This window comes from Schistosoma haematobium, chromosome 2 (genome assembly GCF_000699445.3).
Source record: "Schistosoma haematobium chromosome 2, whole genome shotgun sequence".
NCBI lineage: Eukaryota > Metazoa > Platyhelminthes > Trematoda > Strigeidida > Schistosomatidae > Schistosoma > Schistosoma haematobium.
In genome coordinates this window covers 36,801,535-36,822,824 of record NC_067197.1, presented here as the reverse complement: position 1 = coordinate 36,822,824, position 21,290 = coordinate 36,801,535, and the positions used below count along the sequence as shown (strand labels likewise).

Genomic DNA, 21,290 nt, shown 5'->3' with positions numbered 1-21,290 from the left:
TCCCTTTATTCAAAGCAAAATTTAGGAGTGGTTGATTGACTTTTAGCGATGATTAATAAACGTCAATGTATACCCATTCCATAACGCTCTTAGTCAGAAATTCCCTATTTTCTTGATCAAGAAGATTCATCAGATCTATCTATCACTTTTAAGTGCTTTGTTACATTTTTCAACAAACAACTCATTTTACTTTGCAATATATACATAAATTATTGACTTTCAGTATTACACAGTAATTTATCATTGAGCGCTAAACGTAGAAATTAATTTGCCATGGTTACTATATAATAGTTAAGATTCCGTTTTTTTTTACAATCACTAAAAGATTATAAAAATTTATGTATTTAACAGAGTGTAGTGATGGAGTTCCTCAAATTAAAAAGAAACAAGTTTTTTATATACTATGATGTTCAATAATATTTCACTTGGATATGGTTTGTAAGAAAACATAACCCCAATTTATTTTTAATCAGATAAATATCAATAAATTCATATGAATAACAAGCATATGATTACATAAGAATAAGAGTTAATTCCCTTGTTATGTTTAAATAACTAATATAAAACATAGAATATGTCAAAATGATGGTAAGATTAAAATAAATGTAGATGGTTATCGTTTAAACGCTATACATTATTCATTCAAAAAGAAGAGGGTATAACAAGATAAATGAAGTATAAATACTAAATTGTAAAATTTAAACATAGTTTATGAGAATATATTTAGATCTATTTAATCAAATAAAAGGTTTAGATTGATAAAATAATTAGATTAATACTAGTTGATGATTAATTCATTAGGTTACTAGTAAAGGTCAAGTAACTACGCTAGATCTCATTAAGGAATAAAACATTTAATAGTTGAATTTATGAGTCAATTGAAGCTAGACCACCGTGAGAAACCCGGAAGCACTGGACGGCCGTCCCGTCCTAGTACAGGACTCCTCAGTAGTGCGCATGCACGATCACGCCCCGCGGAATTCGAAAACAGGATCTACCGGTCCCGTACGCGAACGCTTAACCTCTAGACCAGTGAGCCGAAATCCAACGGTGTTAATGTCTAACTTCAACCAATTCACGAAATTGCGCCACTGTCCACTATTGTCTTCAGTAAGTTACTGTCTCACAACAGATCCTCTTCTGATAATAAAACACATCAATCTACTAAAAGTACACTGATATTTTGATATTTTATAATAATGTGTTACGAAAGGTGAGAAAACAAAATTGTGGAACTTCAGGAACAATTTTCAACATAGGCCATTGGTATAATTTGTGTATAATATGAGGCATTCAAAGTACCTTTTAGTCATTCTGATTAATGGTTCGGAAACGAGTGACTATTGTTTAGTACGCAGAACGTGCGTTAGTATCATTACCGTGGACTGAAGTTTACAACAAAAGTCATCAAAAACTGCTGAATATTGGGTTGGTATTTTTTAGACAGCAGTGTTTGAATCAAATAAGTCTACGTTAGCGATTTTTTTTCAGAATGAGTATATCTTTCAAACAATGACGACGAGAAATGCCCATCATCGCTACAAGGAAAGGATTATAAAATACCTTGTGTTTTGTCCTTCTTATGCTGAATATCAGTCAGATGATCTAGACAAATTGTGTGGAATAAAGTTTTATTATTGCTGATACATTGGATTAATTTATTTTGGTGAATATATTAAAAGCTGAGAAGCTTCTCCAAATCATATAACTGAGTAATCTTCAGTTCTAATGAGACTATTCATCTGGTCATTCGAATCTAGATTGACCATGATAACAACGAATGGCTGACATTGATTAAAGAACTGGTGAAGACTAAACCCAACTGAAGATCGCTATATACGAGTGCACAGACAATTCTACTGTGGATTTCTGGACTCATAATTACCACCATAATACTCAATTACTAAGGAGATACGTTTGTCACAATTTCTAACTTAATTCATATACTCTCCGTTCGTCATTTAATAACACGTTTAATAATTGTGTACAATTATTTAGGTGGGTGGTATGTAAAGATCCGTTTAATTCGAAGACAGTTTCCATCACGAAACGATGTCGACAGGATAGTTGTTTAATATATATGAATCTCTATAATCCATCCGACTATCCAAGTTTCGTAATTTCCCTTAAGACACGAAGTTCATAATAACTGATATTTTTAGTGGTCTTCTACTTCACAAAGCAGTCTTACTAAGATTGAAGTCTTTATGAAAGTTTGGAATCAGTCTTAATGATAAAGAAGATACTCGGATTATCGGTTAAATCTTCGATTTCAGATCTACTTTATGGGTTAATGCACAACAAACATGAAAAGAATCTGAGACTTAGATTCTTTCTTCTGACAATTATGAAATCTGGATAATTTTATAACTAAGTTTCGGTTGAAATGAAGTTTGTGAAAATTCAATCGTACGTTTTGAAAGCATACAACATGCTATCACCTAAATAAATATTTATTGGGTTTTTGTGGATGTTATGGTAATTTCAATCGTTAAGACCATGAGTCAATTGAAGCTAGACCACCATGGAAAACCTGGAAGCATTGGACGGCCGTTTCCTACCGGAAATTTCATTTTCTCAACCAAACTCTTCAGGCACTGGTTTTTTCCGAAAACTCACTAATCGAGATGGAGTACGTAGACGACAATCGTAATCAATGATGCTGAACAGAACAGTTTCAGTCATCCAGGTATGTTCATGATGTATGTAAAATGGTAACCCATGACCGGTTTGTGTCACCGCACATACTGATGATAAGAGCTGAAGGAATTAGGATCGTCGACCACACTGCCTCGGAATCGAGGAAGGACACTTCCTATTTCTAACTTGCCTCATCTGTGGTTTAGATGAGATGACCGTCCACCAACCAAAGGACGAGAATTTTACGTATAAGTTTGATTTGTTTTATTTTATGGTTGTAAAACGTAGTCTTCAGGAGTAAACAGCATCCCTAGGTTACTATCATTCGACTATAGGGGTCCTTAAAGCAATGTTCAAATACAGTGGAACGAAAGTGCAACCGGTGATGATAGATGCACAGTACTAGGCGTAAGATTGTAAATTTCCACCAACTGAGATGGCCGGCACGTGTAATATGCATGCAACCACAGCTAACTCGTTGTATATCGCTGAAGTAGGTATTACGAAGATTAACAATTCAGTCAAACCAAAACGTGGAATCAGTTAATACACTGATTGACTATGGGTGATTCGGGCAATATCCACGAGGAGTGGTAGGAGACTCAGAGAGAAATGGTTCAAAAATGATCAAAATGACGCAGAGGTAGTACTCATTCTTTGTAATCTTACAGGTCTCAAATCCTAGCATTCTTTTTCAGTTAACCTTCTTGAACTCTATTATCGATATTTAGTCTTTTTCACTACCATTGCTAATACGATTATTTCGATTGATTTAGTACTAATTTTGCTAACCTCCTCTTCGCAAGCTGCTGTAATATATTAATTTAGACAAACGCACATTTATTTTCGAGGCTCGTTGATCAAGACTGAATTATTTGTTTCTGGTTTTTTAGTCCCTTTATTGTTGGATTAAAACAAATACGGAAAAATGCCACAATAATGGGACATGTTTCACAAATGTTTGTATAGAACCATGGGAAATAATTTACTCCAAAAACGAATAAATAAGTGTTACATGCGTTACACATAAACATAAGTTTAAATGAAGTAAAACATTTGACAGAGATATAATTTGATGAAATGCAAATACTGGATTCATTAATTACTAAATGAACCAGATTCCTTTCACCATACTTGCGTTTTACTTTTTATTTATGGTAGGATTTTAAATTTAATTCGACGTATAACATATATGTGGAAATACACAAAATCATCAGTAACATCATAATTCGTATGTATACATTGTTAACATAAAATTGGAAAGATCGTTTGGACGGATAAAAAGTACAACACAGCGAAATTTCGACTTTTTTTTGTTTAGTTGAATATAATAGTCAGTCAGATACAATGTAGGATCAGGCACATATATGCATCGGTCCACATATAATGGTGCCTTAAAATTGAAAATCCTAATTTGCTATGAAAAAAAACCACAATAATAATTATGACTAATACATATAAAATAAATAATATAGATTAAAAAGAAAACTAGAGAAGGAAAAGACATTAAAAAGAACATGTTTCTGCTTCAATACAGAAGAATTCAGAGATGACCAATGAAAAAATCACGTTAGCACTTTACGAATACCGAATAATTTAATTCACCTCCCGAAATAATATGAGGAATAAAATACATACAAGCATACGAAAGACAATTATATATATACGTAGTAGGAAGAATTAGTTGGAGTTGTAGTGGTAGTGACTAATTAGAACGACGAATAAGATTTGTACAAACAAAGCACGTACACGTTTCTGCACATTGGATAGATGGGAAATATGGAACAAAATTGTCAAATGACAATTGAGGATAGGCATCAGCGACACTCAAAAATGCACTGCATTAAAACAGGAAAAAACGCGTACGGGTAAGAAATGTTGAGAGATAAAATAAACACTTTATTACAATTGAAATTCAGAAACGAAATGACAACATACATTTTGATCTAAAAATTATCAGCAAGTAATAAACATATTTAACGGTATAGAAAAACAAATATTGTGTGTAGGTTCGTGTATTGTATACTCTCTATTATGTATTACGTTAAGCGTTGGAAAAACTAGCTTTTTAGATCGAACTAAAGTGTGCAAGTTTACGTAATCAATATCAGAGTGCAGAAACCATGACGATTGAGCTTGAAGAGTAATATAACATACCTGATTTGCATGTTTTACCCATTAGCTACATTTGAAAATGTTAACAGCGATGAAATCTCGCAATTTTATGGTTTATGTATTTTAATGCAGAGTGGAAAAAGTCTCATGACGTTTCTTTACCTTTCAATGTCAAATCCAAATTTCACTGAAATTATGAACTGATCAATGCTAATAAACCACCATTGAAAACCTAAAAGAACTGGACGGACGTCTTCAATGGTGGTCTAACATTGATCGGTTCATAATTTCAATGAAACTCATTAACTAATTACTGCAGTCGAATTGTGGGCTCACTTCGAACTAATCAGATGATACGTGGTAGTGTGTTAGTATCCGTAATGTGAATCAGAACTGCCATCAGTTTTACGGTGAAGTGCACTAAGCAATTAGACAATAAGTTAAGCTTCTATATTTATTAATTGTGAAGCGGTGGTTAGGGGTTAAAGTATTCAACGTCCAACTAACTATTTATTTACTACGTTGTAAGTTAAGTAACCTCTAAAAACAGTAAATTAATACAACCACCCTACAGTAAAACAGAACTTTATTACATTTAAATTTATATGCTTCGTGATCAAACACCAAAATCATTCACCTGAGTTACAAATTTCCTCAGTTGGATCTCAAACAACAATCTAACAGGCCACTCTATACAAATCAGGTTTGTATTAATGAACTTCAATTAAAAACTGAAATTGTTAAATAACTTAGAAGTATGTACTACACATAGAAAATACTAATTTACCTTGAACAATATTTAGTAACAGACTGGCGACGCAAATAATGGCCCCCGGGTGATACACAACGTGAGTTCTGCGGATTAGATGGATCCTCCACATCAACGTCGATCATATGAACATTTGCATCATTATTTTGTTTCACACTTAAATTGGTAGGTTGATCAGATGTACTGGTATTGGCAACAGCCAAATGTCCGCCACGAGCCACTTCAGCTATTAATCTTAAAGCTATTGCATGGTAGCGTAAAGCTAGCGGAATTAAATTAGCTTCTTTATAACCTGTGATATGCTCCAAAATTGGAGGCCACAATGGTTGACGTTGTTCTTCCTCTAATCGCAGCGCTTCGAGATCAGATTTAATAGAAGGATCTAAACCATCAAATATATGGTTTTCAGAGAAAGAATCAATCACAGATGTTGACATATGATGGTTATGACCACTCGGTGTGGAATGAGGTGCACGTATAAGTGTTGAGAAATTTGTGTATTTTCCTTCATTGGATGACTCGTCAGAATTATCACTAAAGGGAAGAAAAGAGTTCATAAAGAGAAATTGTGATAAGCAAATATTACACAACCGGAGTATGTATCATTTGATACAAGTTACAGATAATCAATGAAACAAACAACTTAAAATCTATACTCAAAATATTAGGAAAAACTAATTGAAATCTGTTAAACATCAAGGAAATATGTGAAATTATTGAGATTTTTACATTGATGCCCAAAACAATTCACATTAAACACTTGAAAACATTTTTACATTTAAATTCCGTCACATAAATAAATAGAAAATAAAGTTGTCTTTTCTGTACAGAAATAAAAATACTTGCCTATATAAGATAAAATAGGAAACAATCCAAGATTTTCTTGTAGCATTTACCATAAATAATGGAAGTAAAAATATATGAATAAAGTATATTAAACTTTAAGATTATGATGTTACTCTTTAGAGGAGCAATAAAGGGATTAGCCGCATTACAATTAGCCACAAGCATTATATTGATTTAAACGAATATGTCTATCCATGTAGTTCTGGAACATTCATTTGTTTTTATCCTATTACTAACTACCCAATATATTTAGCTATGCACACAATTTCTGTTAAATACTATACATATAGTGTAACAACTTGAGTCGCTGCGCATTATGTATAAGCAACTAATATAAGCGTCTGTGGAAAGAATGATTGAAAGATTTTCAATGTGACTATTACTGGTATCCGTCTCCAAACAACTAAGTATTGAATAAAGTCCTTAAAAAAATAAACCCAAAAACTCCATACAATACAACGCCAAGCTGAAAGAAATAGTCAATAAAAATTTTAGGTGTGACAAAATCGAATTAAAAAAGGATGGAGAACTACAGCAGCAATTCCTACCAGTTAATATTAATAATCTCTAAACACTTCTGATTGCATATCAAGACTATGAAAAGGTACGATTTCGAAACCAACAACGTAACGCAGAATTTCCGCAACTGCTAGGTAGGTGAAGCTGTAGTTTGCTTTCGTTATGTTAATTTGAAGATTGGTAATTTGAATCGATAAACATTTGGGTTAGATTTCAAGTTGTTTACGTTTTTCTAATATGTTTAAATGTTGTACTAGTAAACTGAATTTGAGTGGTCGAATATTTTTTTACAAATGATAACCATATTGAATCTCCGGTGGTTTATTGTCACCTCAAGAGAAGTAGAAAATGTACAACACCCATTAGTTGCGTTGAATTGTATCCAATAGAATAACGATAACTATGTCCGTCAACAATGTGTATACGCTAATTCTATGATGCATCGACCAATTACGTATTGTTATTTTGCAAGTTTACAAACCACGAATAAATTCAACTTACCATTGACTAATGATGTACTAAGGTATATCACCTAGCTCGACTAACAGACAAAAACGAAAAAACATCCTTAAATGATATACAAGAAATGGTACTAACGTTTTAGTGTCCACCATCCTTTTTTCTTTAGTACTTAGATGTGTAGCCAAGTTATTATCCTCTCCTAAAAATCTTAGTTATAACGCGCTTAAGTAGTCTCTTATATCAAGATTGGATTAGTTCTCAACTTTTCCATTTGGAGATATGTTCTTAACACCTTTTGATGAACTTTAAATAACAACAGATTGCTTGAGTATAAGTCGCATTACCAAGTGCAATACGAAAAATAGTTAACCTAATTAAAGATGATAATATTCTATGAAAATGCAGAGAAGTGTCTATACTATTGCAATAGATATATAGTATTTACTACATAAAAAACAAACATAATATGAACTCACCAGGCTGTAGACAAGCCATACGAAGTCTTTTCCGTGAATTTAGTCTGGAAACATTCATTGTCACATGAATTCGTAGCAGACAGATCGTAAGTGGATCTTGATAAATCTGCATTGGCTGTAACAATTTGGTTTAATCTTGATCGCGCATTGTCCTTGTTGTTGGTTATCTTAGACTTCTGATTTCGACAATGAGCATAATATGATTGAGCTAAAGGATTGTTTTGTATCAAGTGTCTAAGTTGATGTACATCAGCTCTGCGTGTCCAATCAGCATAAGCCGGATTACGAAGAACAACTCGAGCAAGCCACAATACAGCTGCAGCTTTGCGCGACTCACGTTTCAAACTAATAGTGTGACTGTGCATACCAGCTTCTAAAAGAAATCGTGATGTGAACTGAACTGGCCCACTATGTGCATCTAAAACCTAGATAATTTCAAAGGGAGATTACCCTCTTAATAACGAATAGAGTAATGTATAAAATTCCATTTAGTAGACAATTGTATATGCAAACGGTTAGATTTAAATAATGAATATATCTGTATTTACTTATTTTTATTCATTTATCAGACAGTAATTACAACTGCGTAAATCTATGGAAAAACGGAGATCAAAATATTGAACCAATAATCAGAGACTAGTTGACTAACGATCTAGTAGTTTTACAAACAGTGCCAGTTAGAGATAAATCGATAGAGACAATGCAAAAAAATGATGTATCCGTTTAAGTTGCCACAACCGGAAGAGTATTAAGAGAGAAAACCAAGGGAAATAGAGAAAAATATTTGAACAGAAAAGGAACAGATGTATTTCAGGGGAAAATAAATGAAGTGTAGTAAAATACTTACGAGTTAAACTGTTCTAGAAATTTTTTTTTATCCATCACCTTACTGTTTATTTATTTATTTAAACACATAAATATTGGTAAAAGGAGGCACCAGATATGTAATCACCACACTTCGTCATTCGATTTGTGTGAGGGCTGGGATACTCCCCGGGTGCTCAAACCGAAACAGGTGGTTTTATTAGGGGGCCACACCCAGAGCCTTCGACCTAAAGGTGTGATCCAAAAGGCAGTGGAGCAACGTCAGGAGATGCAGTCCCGTAGTGACCCATGACCAACGATTGGTTCATACGCCGTTTGTTCCCTCAGGATCCTGGAACCTATATGCACCATTGGTTTGGAGTCGGGATTTCCCCCTAGGTGGGTCCTACGTATCCACCAACCCGGTTAAAGCGATGGACATTCGCTTTTCGTCCTCTCAATTTCGTTAAAAACACCCCCATCGCGAGAAAGCAGTGAGCGGGACTCCCCTGATAGTGGCTGTATACACGTGGCCATGTGAGAGCATTTCAAGAGGGAGAGCTGACTCGTCCCACTTTAAGCCATACCAGGGCATTTGAGAGAACTTCACTGGCCAGTATCACAAATCACTCTAATCGCCCCTAGCTTTCCTTCCCGACCGAAAACTACTGATCAATATGAGCATTATCCAATCGTCAATTAAAAAATAAAAACTAATATGATAGAACAAACTACTAATTGTTATTATAAAACAAGGTCACAAAATCATGAATTACCCTAGCATAACGACGCAAAAAAACATAAGGATTTGGACGATGTACAGCAAAATCGATCGCTATCAGTAGACGGCGTTCAGCTTCAATGAATTCTTCTTTTGTATACGCGTTGTCCGTTATGTACAAAAATTCATTCAGATGAGGCATTTGTCGTTCTTCATGTTTGCAAGCAACCATGATTGCAGCACATGCCATTAACTGAATCTCACGCCTGTAGTATTCATAGAAGAAAAAAAGTCAGCCAAACTCTATACATCAAAAAGCTGAAGAATCAAGAAATATGGCAGTGGCTTGAAATTACAGGATATATTATGTAGATAAAATTCTGAATGCGACCACAGCACTTAGGTTTGATATAGAGTACTCAGCCGATCACTTATAACAAACGTAAGAACCTACCACAACCGTGTACCTGACCACATTCCTAAACCTTATCAGCAGAGTGGGATGAAATTATCAAGATAAGCATCGGAGTGGTGAAAGTGGTAGTATCAGTGATAGTAAGAAAGATCTGAGAATGAATTGGCAAAATAATTCGACAACTGAATCTCTTCGTAGGAGGCCAATCTACAAAGATTCGGACGAAGGACGACGTATCTAGGAATCATCAGTATGGGGTTGTGGAGGTTATTAAGTATTTAATTGAGATCATGAACAAACTGACGTTATACCACCATTGGAAACCTGGAGGCACTGGACGGCGGTTTCTTCCTATTGTGGGACTCCTCAGCAGTGCGCATCCACGATCCCTCTCTCGAGATTCGAACCCAGGGCCTCCGGTCTCGCGCGAGAACACTAAGCCTCTAGACCGCTCAGTGTGAATCCCACGGTGTTAATGTCTAACCTCAACCAATCCACGGAATTGCGCGACCATCTTTCATTTTACTGAAGTAGAAGTGGGGCTAATCCATGTCAGGTAGTGATAGGTATCTACTTCAGTAAAATGGAAGATGGTCGCGCAATTTCGTGGATTGGTTGAGGTTAGACATTAACACCGTGGGATTCACACTGAGCGGTCTAGAGGCTTAGTGTTCTCGCGCGAGACCGGAGGCCCTGGGTTCGAATCTCGAGAGAGGGATCGTGGATGCGCACTGCTGAGGAGTCCCACAATAGGAAGAAACCGCCGTCCAGTGCCTCCAGGTTTCCAATGGTGGTATAACATCAGTTTGTTCATGTTCTCAATCAAAAACTTATCTAGGAATGTCTATAATGAAGTTGGATAGAAGTGTAGACAGTGAGCAGTCCTGAAGATGGCTAATTCATATTACAGTTTTTTCACAAGCCCGCAAAGGCAAAATCTAAACAGTATGTTCTTGAAATAGTTTCCAACTACTATTGATAATTATGGTAAGATTTACGTTGAACAAGGTTTTAAACATGAAATCAAGTGAGAATATGTGGCTAATTATAGAATAATTTGGAGCACCGAATAAACACACAAATTTGACACAATGACAAAAAAGCACATCTAAACTGGCATAAAATAACAATTATGTCAACAAGTTGAAATAGTGAATCCGTGAGCTCAGGTTTTATTTTGTTAAGATTCTTAGAGTTTTTTTGTAAACCGATAAAAAAACCTATTCGAATCAAACCAATTCAATGTAAATCCTCTAACATAGGATCTTAATGTTTTTTTTTTACAAAACTATTCATGCTTTAACTAGTATGAATGTAATTATTGAGACAATCAAAATCAATGGACTAAAACATGATTTTTATTTAAGGACGTTAATTATTCGAATGTTATGCTATAACACTGAGAACTAATAACACTTTTAGATGTGAATTTGATACATTTGTACACAATTCAGCTACAACTAAACTTCACGGGAAATCCAAAAGCTGTTGTCAAAAAAAATCAAATTTTTAGTAATTAATGGGATACAGGAAGAAAAAATTACCGAGCAAGTGGTTGACCACGATCTAAAAACGCATATAAAAGGCCCCAAGCCAAATGAATTGTTTCATGATTCAATGCGAAATTTTCTTGAACCTCGACCAACCAATCGGCTAGTGTTGTTAACATATCAGCATTGAGATTAGGTTGCTTACCAGCAGCCAAAAAATCATTCACTTGAAAATCTTCCTAAAATATAATAAATAAACAAATGCACTGGTCATAGTGTTTAACCAGAAAAAATAAGTTAAAAATGTTATCTGGTGCTCAAGAGGCTATTCAAAGGCAGAATATTAATTACTGATTGATTATGAGGGTGTATATTATACTGATTACAGTAAATCAGCACATTATAACACTGATTAGGAACCTCTTTAGATAGAATCTTACTTTTGCTTCCCTTGTTTGTTCATAGGCCATTATCCCAACAATATAGTCTGTAGCTTCCATCATGCGATCAACCGGAGAGCGATCCAAGGCTGAAATAGCGAAATCGGCCCTTCTACATTCTGCTAAAAGTTCTTCCAACTGAACACGATCAGCAAATGCAGCTCGAACAATATCACAAGCCAGCTGTTAAAGAATACGATAAAGTCAGTTATGAATGTTTAACAAACCAATTTTGTCGTGTTACAGTAAGATTCTAACTAACATTAATTCATAACTGAAATTAAACCTCCTTAAAACTGGGTGAATCTAACATAAATGTTGCAGAGTAAAGTGATATCACTTGCTTCTAAAGTATGACGGTTGGAATATTTTGATCACTTTGTTGAGCTTGATTTATGTACATCAAAGAAAATTACAGACAATTAAAAATCGTTAAACAAGTTCATGTCGTACAAAAAAACTACACAGAATACTCACCTTTGATTCAAATGGTCGTCTATCATCATCTGAATCTTCATCAACGCAAGATACTTCTACCTGAGAAGTTGTATCAGATTCGTCATAACGAGGTCGTTTTGATATTGATACTTGTTCGGAATTCAATGATTTACAGCACAAAAGTGATTGTGTTAACGATTTGGATGTAAGTTTGGATTCCACAACAATCGATTCAGTGTTTATGCTGCCATAACCACTATCTGCACTTGATGTTGAGTTCAAATCACCATGACCCAATGTAGTTGAAACTATTGATGAGTATTTAGCTTCTATATTTATCAACTTGCTATTTCTGTGAACTAGCAAAGTTTCGAAAACAAACCAGATTAAGTCGACAACTTCATAACATATGGACTAGCAATAAATTACTGAATATTAACCAAAAAATTCTTGAACAAATTAGATGAGTGTATACTTTAATAAATAATACTTTAGGGATTGCAGTTTTTAGTGAACTCTTTATTTACTGCAGGGTATTCTAGTTGTAAAATTCGCTTTACGGATGGTTCAGACAATTTCATCTGTTTAAAAATTATCCTATGATAATGTTAGTGATTTAGATAAACACAAAATATGACTTTTTAGCATTGTAGCTTACATTAAGATTTAACAGAAGGTTAGCTATTGTAAATATCAATGTGGGTGAACATCAAAGTGTTCAGATGAAATACTAACATACGATTTTCAACAAAATGGATATGGTGAAAAGAAAAAATCATTTATTTGAACACATAAATATTGGTACAAGGGGGCACCTAATACATACGCGCCAAACAATGAGGTTGTGAGGATGTAAATAGCGTATAATAATAAAAAAACAAAAAGAAATTAGTGTGTGAGAATGAATAATAATGGCAGAAACAGTTCAGTTAGTGAAAATACAGCCAGAAATTCTTTTAGTTGAAGTTACGTTTACTTTTATGAAGTAAAAGAAAGTTACAGCAGGACTGCCACTGGTTTCTATCCTGAACCATGAGTGATAACACCTCTAGCCATTGTGTTGCACCACCTCTATGACCCCAACCGGGGAGTCGTGAAGGACCAACAGACGCCAGCTCTTTGTAGCTTTCTTTCATACCCCGACACCATGTCATACACTGACCACCTCTCCACTTCATCCAACCGGTCCCAGCGTCGGCAAATAATGCACGACGTGGAATTCTCTGGGACGAAATTCGTAGAACATGTCCAAGCCACCGAAGTCGATGATTCAAGATGGTGACACCAATTGCATTATCGTCTATGTGCCTGAACACACGATGCCGAACGTACGGCCGAGAGTGGGAAGAGTCCGCTCTCCCTCTCGAAATGCTCTCACATGGCCACGCGTATATATCCTCCACAACCGTCTCGTACCACGGGTGTTGTTTACGAAAATGAGAGGACGAACAGTGAATGTCCGGCGCTTTAACCGGATCCCAAACCAAATCAATGGTGCACATGGGCTTCAGTATCCTGCTGGAACAAATGGCGTATGAATCAATCGTTGGTCACTGGCTTCCATGGGACTGCATCTCTATACAATGCCCCACTGCCTTGTGGATCAGACCTTCAGGTCGAAGGCTCGGGGAGTGGCCCCCTAAGAAAACCACCTGCTTCGGCCTGGGCACCCGGGCAATATCACAGCCCTCACACATATCGAATGTGATTTTTGTGGCGCATATGTATTTGGTGCCTCCTTCCACCAATATTTATGTGTTAAAATAAATAAATAACATGGTGTTGCCACTGGGTGTCAGCAATCCTTCGGAGACAAAGATGATCAAACACAGAGTCGTCTAACGTTCTCAACTCGGAGAGGCCAGGTTTCACAAGCATAGAGCAGAACTGCTCTCACCGACGCGTTGTAGATCCAATCTTTTACAGCTAGACTAACATCACGAAGGAGGCGAAGGTGACCCTGATCGGCATAAACCGTTCAGGCTTTCGCTACACGTGGATTGATCTCATAACTCACGCCACCGCATACTCAAGGTTGAAAAGTCTTTCTCCGGGCAACAGAACAATACCACCTTTACCTACATCCATCAGAGCTGTTTCCAGAATGCCATCGATGGCAAAGTTGAGGAGGAATGGTGAGATTGGAAACCCTGCCTGTCCTCATTGCTTGAAATGAACAGTGGAGAGGTGGTTATATGCCTCCACTCTGCCGGAGGAGTTAGTATATAGGGCTTTCAATATGTTAATAAACTTCTCAGGCACATCCTTCTAAAATAGATAATCCCAGAGAAGTCCTGTCCAACGAATCGAGGGAGGCCCAAAAGGCATGAAACACTACGACTGTTGGCTTGCAATTAGTATGACGATGTTCTAACATTTGGCGGATGGGTGAAGGTATGAACAAGACATCATCGGTCAGAACGAAAACCAGCCTGCCTCACAAGTCAATCTTTCTCGGGTTTTGAAAAATCTACGAAGTATGACGGAAGCTAATGGTTTGGACACTATCGGAGGTAGACTTACCCTCTGATGGTTGTTGCAAGAACGAAATGAACCCTTTTTAAAGATGGGTGCAATTTTCGACTCATTCCGTGATGTTGGGATATTCTCTAATTCCCAGACCTTTGTAGACAACTCAGTCAGTTCTCTGACCAGAAAGTCGTCATCATCTCTAAAAAGAAGTCGGAGGCAAGTCATCTGGGCTTGGTGATTTGTGGCGCTTCAGGAACAAGGTGGAGAGGTCACCACAATCCATGGAGGATAGAACAGTTTGCTTGATGTCGCTGGAGCAGCAGACCAGTTGAATTGATCCTCGGAAAACTCTTCCTACCGTCCAAGACGTCGATAGATGTTGGTGATTAGCATCACGTCAACTTCACAGATTGTTTCACTCACACCAGACGTCTTACTACGAGTGACTCGGAGGAGCTGAAAGAGCTTCCGACTTTTACCAAATGCAGCTGCTTCTTCCAACTCATTAGCACTCTCTGACCACTAGGCTTTTCAGTCCTTACGCAAACTTTGCACAATTTCATTACGTAACAATCTTCGTTTGTGGTCCAACTCGCAGTCAGCCGGAGTCAACTGACGTGCCTCAATGAGCTATAAGGAGCCCGTAGAAATCCAGTGCTTATAAGCGAGGCGTTTCGTGAAGCCACAAGCGACTTTACTCGCCATTTTCATGGCGTCATGCAATCCCAACCAACGCTCATCTACGCTTTTCGGCGTGTTGGTAACTAACCTTGAACCTATCTCGGTTTGATATTTAGTTGCAATAGAAGTTGCAACCGATTCACTGACATCGAACCGTCTAGGACGATAAATTTATTGCCCAATGAAACATAAGGTTAGATTAGCGCAAGCAAGGGCATGATCAGAATTCAGATGGCTACTCGAAAAGGAGTGGTAGTCTCGAACACGACCGCTCCAGGAGTAGCTGATCACGATGTGACCATTCTAAGTCCAAGTCCGAGATGCAGAAGGAAAACGCCAGTTAGCACATCGGCGATGACTGTGTCGATAGTTAGTGCAAACTGAAAACAGGTCGTAGTCTGTGCAAAGTTGTGATTAAGGGAAGAGCATGCTGCGTATCAGTTCGTCCTGTTTTACTTTATGGCTGCGAAACGTCGTCATTAAGAGTAGAGGATACCCGTAAATTACTAGCACTTGATCACAAATGTCTTAGAAATATTGCTCGCATCTGCTGGGATCACAGGGCAAGTAACAGTGAAGCTAGACGCAAGTTATTAGAGAATGATGGTTAATCAGTTGGTGAGGTTGTTAATTTTCATCGACTGAGATGGCTGGGCCACGTATTACGCATGCACAACCACCGACTACCACGACGCGCAATGCTGACTAGTGTTGGGGACGGACGGAGGTTAGGGGCGGCCAAACCAAAACTTGGCATCAATCCTCAACTTTTGGTCTGAACCATGTTGGTAAATGCAGGTTACTCGGTTGGGGTCCGCGTGACTATCGCAACCAATAGCTGGAGACTGTGGGTGACATGGCTCAGAATCGATCGCAATGGCGTAGGTTTATACACTCTGTGTCTTCCCTCAAAAAGTGAGATTAAAATTACTTTATACATTTCTTTCCATGAACTAATTCTTTTTCCCTGTATAATATTCTTATACGCGATTTTTCTATATATTACTGTCAATGAAGTAACTGCTTCTATGAATTTGGTGTTCATCTTGTTATGCTAATAAGGTATGGCAACTTAGACCAATGCATATATGTGTCTGGTCCTAAGTTGTAGCTGATTGACTGACTCCACGTGATGCAGACAGATGCAGTGGACGGTCAGTATTATCTGATTTACGACGAACAATTCCTTATCGGTCGACCAAACGACTCTCCTCTCTACCTAGACACGCCCGATCTATGTATTCAAGTCTGCGACTGGTACTACAATATCTGTCAAACGCACTTTCTGTATACAGGCATAGACAAAGATGACGAAAAGACATTTTTTCCCACTGATTTCTTCGCACTTTGATGGAACTTCCTAATCTAACAGCACATGATCGACTGTGAATGGGGATCCAATCGATTAGTGTTCGCTGATATCTACAGCTTAGTGCGATACCAACGCCCGCAAAACTAAGCGAAAGTGCCACAGGGTCCCCGGATAAACGCACGTGAAACAAGCTTTTCGAAGTGACGGAGAGTTAATCCGTAGTACTTCATTAGTCTTGAATACGGATCCGGAACAGACAACAGATATCGATGCTGAGACTTCCAAAAGACATAGCCACCCCTACCTGTGGTCCGATCCGAATTAGTATGAGAACGTTCAGTCAGCTACAACGTAGGACTAATCACATATATGCATCGGTTCAAGTTGCCATACCTCATTAGCACTACGTTGAAGGCCAGTTTGAAGGGTTTACGTGGTTTCAGAAAGATTGGTTCAGTATTCGTAGTCGGTGGTAGTATTCAACTTCCGACCAGTCAAAGACTTCAGATCGTTTAGACAGGACAGGGTTTCCACCATAAGCGAGCTGCTGTATAAGTTGAAAAATAAAATACACAAAATGAGAATAAAGGGGAGTACACAAGTGACATAGTATAAAGGAAATGAAAACGAATGCCACCAAATGATTGTGAATATAGATTGTCTGAGTGAGCGTTGAAGCAAGGAAAACCTGTCCAGCAGTAATTATGATTGATTTGTGTGTGGGCTGGGATACTACCCGGCTGTCCATTCAGTCAGTCAAGCGTAACGTAGTGCCTGGTACGTATGTACACTAGTCCAATTTCCAATACCTCATTAGCACAGCGAGATGGAATTGTCATAGTAAATCTTAGAGTAATAGAGGTAGAAACACTGACAATAGTAACAGAAAAAAATTGGTGATCGAATATATAAATTAGTGGAATAAAAAGGTTGTGAAGAAGCTAGAAACTTAGGACCTAAGGGAAAACAAAGAGTAAATCGAATTGTCATCTAGTGTTTAGTTATTAGTTACGGAAATCATACAAACCCCAATAAATTCGGCAATTACCCAGTTTTTAAAATCCACGCCGAAATTTCATTAGGCAAACTCATTAGCGGTGACGTCACTTCCGAGATAAACGAAGTGGTCTACACACTCAACTACTTCACTACCTATCATTAATTCTGGGGTTGACACAGACAAATCTTGAAAGAACATTTTGCATTTGGAGGGAGAGAAACGCATCCCAAACATTATAGCACTAGTGTTTTAGGTAGTCAAAAGACTATGCATTTTGTCAGTGTCTTCACCAAACGGAACTATATCATCTGGGTATTCTAAGTCAAAAGTGGATCTTCTGGTAGACCAGTTCCTGAAATTAGACGACGAGTTATGTCTAAAGGAATATCTATGACAAGGTTAAATAAAAATGATGAATGTCGATAACGCTGACGAACACAACTTGAAGTTACCAATCCCAAAGAGAATTCCCCGTAAGCTTTGGCTCAGCCAATAGTGTTCGAGAGGAGAGTCTGTACAGGGTTAATGTACCTACGCTAAAACTTAATCTATCCTCAGAGAATGTTAGAAAGACTAGCCACAAAATGAACCCAGAGTAGAATTTGGAAAGAGATGAAACATTTTCTGATATAACCAATATGTAATTTATGGTGCCAATTACACAAATGTATTGTTAGCAACGTAGTCTTTATATAAAATGTAATCAGCATTTGGTATTGTTTGGCTTGTATCTTCCCATTGATGCTTAAGACTGCAACTGATCAGTCTGTTATTGGCATATGTGCATACTGTGTGTATAGGACGAAACGCGCGTCCTGGATTCCACTGTTAGTCACTATCCATCATTTCTTACAAAATGTTATTAGCAGTTTAAATTTATTTGGAATGGTACTGGGTCAGCTTTAACAAACAACCAAGACTATATGTTAACAGTATGCATACTGAGATCATTGGACTTTCAATTATATAAGGAAATCCGAACCCGAAGTTGAGAAAATGTGTTCAGTGACATATCCTCACCACATAATTTTCAATACCTCGAAGCTTATTTCTTGACAAAACGAACTACTTTACCGTCATAGTCAAAAACAAACTGTACTTAGATCGTAGTTAGGATTAATCGTTGTTAAAAATTGGCATGACTGCTAACATACGACTGTCAATGGTAAACTAAGTATGATTGATTTGTGTGCAGAAAGATTATTTGAATGACCACAGGTACACTTCAAATTAATGACTACTGGATACCAGCCTTCTTTCAATTATACAGATTTATGCTTTTCTCAAAGACTGCAAACTTGGTAGTCTTTTTAGTTGTGTAGTGGCCGCTGAAGACAGATTAATGCAAGTCAATTAAGGGGAGATCTGACAAAGAACATCTCCAGCTATCTTCCCAAACCACGTAAGCAGAGTAAGAGCAGTCACTCGTTTACCATTCAATTGTTGTTCTAGATGACCTACACAAATGTGTTAAAGACTACTGTGGCTAGAGACGTTATCAGATATAGCTCAGAATAGAAGCTAGTGGCGATCCTGCTGTAACCTTTTACTTTCTTCATAAAAAGTGGTAGTATCTTCCTTAACTGAAAGAATTCTTTTGGTTGTACCTTTCCGTTTCCCCCATTATCATAATTATTACACTACCTTACACTAACCTGTGGTCGTTATTGTTCTTTTTTTCCTTATACGCATCTTACCTTTCTTCTCTTCCCATTCTCATTGTTTTGTGTGGCGCATATATATTTGGTGCCCTCTTGTACCAATATTTGTGTTCAAATAAATAATAAATAAATAAATATCCACTCTCCTATTTGAGGGAGTTTATATCTAGTTCCCGATTATTAAGGATTAAAAACGGCAAATGACTCGTGATGGTCTCACATTGTAAATTGTACTGATATATAGTCAGAAAAGATGGTTTTGGAGAAGTTCCGACATACCTTCGAGAACCTCTGAGAAGACTCGGTTCCTTATTTAGTTATTAATTAAAACATTTGCATCCCACCAAGTTGGTCGCATGCTTGAACCCCACTTCAACTATTTCGGTTTCGGCAGCGTAGACACTACCAGCCGCCACACAATGTTTTGTAGCTCAATACATTAAACCTATGCTTGCCAAACGAGTTGTTTCAGAAGACTAGGTCAAAAAACATTTCATTTACGAATCAATGGGTAAAAATGGTACTCAGCATAAGTAAAGATGGTCATGGTAGGATCACAGCGACGGTAGTAACTGTTAGTGTTTCGATACTATCCCAAACAATTAATAAGTGGTTTTTTTAAAGTTCTTAATTGTTTTTAGGACGTTACGTTGAAAACTGCTATTTTGATGAAACTACAATCAGCACTTTACGGCTAAAAATGCATCGATAAAGACTACTATTGGGCTCATCTTTACCTGTTACTTAGTAATTGCTCTCATTTACCAAAAAAGCCTTAGATCGAAAATCAACAATCACTACTTGGTTTGTCAGACGTCTTACGCAACATAGTCAATAAGACAATATTGACTAGTTGCGAACCATCATTTAGTGAATTTATTGTAGGCTCATAACACACACAAACATTCCCCCATTTGTACGATCACTTCATCCAAAGTAGGTGGAACACTGACATGAAGATGCAATTGCCGCCAGAATTATCTAAGAAACGTCTATGAAGTCGAAATGACGTGAGTTTACAAACAAATTTATACATCACTGAATTTTATTCTTGACTGAGGATGATATAATGACTGATGTGACTTTATGAACTTGTAGTCCACTCCCTACGACCTCAAAAGTTTAGACAAATTTGCTTCCTGAGTAAATTTTGACGTATTTCTGAACACATGATAAGAGTGAGTCATATATCCACAAACTGGGATATCTGGACACTACTCTAAAATGGCAGTTGTGTGATATTGACTGCACGTCCTCGTCATATAACGTAATAACTCATGATTTTTTTCAGAAACAACTTACTTGGATTGAACTGGGAGCCGATAAATGTCTCACGTGCCGAATCGTCCTAGTACAGAATATTGTTATGAAACGTGAAATTTACCCGTTGTCTATTTGTTAAGTTTCCCAGAACAGTGCGATCACCCAAAGGCCTTTTCGCTTCATACATCGCACATTTGTGGATCACATTTCCTTGGTTGTGAGAGTTTTCTGACTGATGATAGCCGTTTCGATGATCCAGATCCATAACATACGCTGATATCCCAACAAATTGGTATAGAAGAATAAATATGAGTAAAATAGGGTTTTAAAACACTTTTCTCTACTAAATTGTTAGATTCTTGGAATTTTAAAAACCTGATTCGGTATAAAATGGGGGTAAAACTTTGTCACAACATGGTTGTCGCAGCTGATCTACGAATCTCCAAAACGGCGGTAAATTTACAGTTGTGCTATTCCGAGTCAATTAAACAAACCATATTATTTGAATCAGATGATATAACACTCTTTCCCTAAGCTGTTAAAATGGTGCCCAAAGACGTTTCTAGCTTGGTTTGCATTTGAATATCACTTGAAATGCTCTGCCTAGTCATCTAATGGTTTTCGAATAAAGAATGGTTATATACGTCGTTTCAAATTCTAGAAAATCAAAGTGTGTCAAAGGGTTGAGGACAAAACAGAAGAGTTGACTGTTTAACGAGCTTCCAATTCTAGCAGTTTTGGTGATCGGTGCCCTAATGTAGGAATC

The 21,290-nt window shown here is 37.0% G+C and overlaps 1 protein-coding gene across 1 annotated transcript; it reads right to left on the bottom strand.

Moving 5' to 3' along the window:
• Positions 1-795: 795 nt before the first annotated feature.
• CCNB3_2 (G2/mitotic-specific cyclin-B3) lies at positions 796-20,975 on the bottom strand. The gene is made up of 10 exons (XM_051215099.1): positions 20,900-20,975; positions 20,646-20,864; positions 20,564-20,609; positions 12,175-12,494; positions 11,698-11,880; positions 11,312-11,496; positions 9,408-9,618; positions 7,828-8,252; positions 5,543-6,058; positions 796-4,478 (listed from the first exon to the last, which is right to left on the bottom strand). The coding sequence occupies exons 2-10, from the start codon at positions 20,787-20,789 to the stop codon at positions 4,346-4,348; spliced, it is 2,163 nt and encodes a 720-aa protein (XP_051068279.1). The 5' UTR covers positions 20,790-20,864; positions 20,900-20,975; the 3' UTR covers positions 796-4,345.
• Positions 20,976-21,290: the final 315 nt, after the last annotated feature.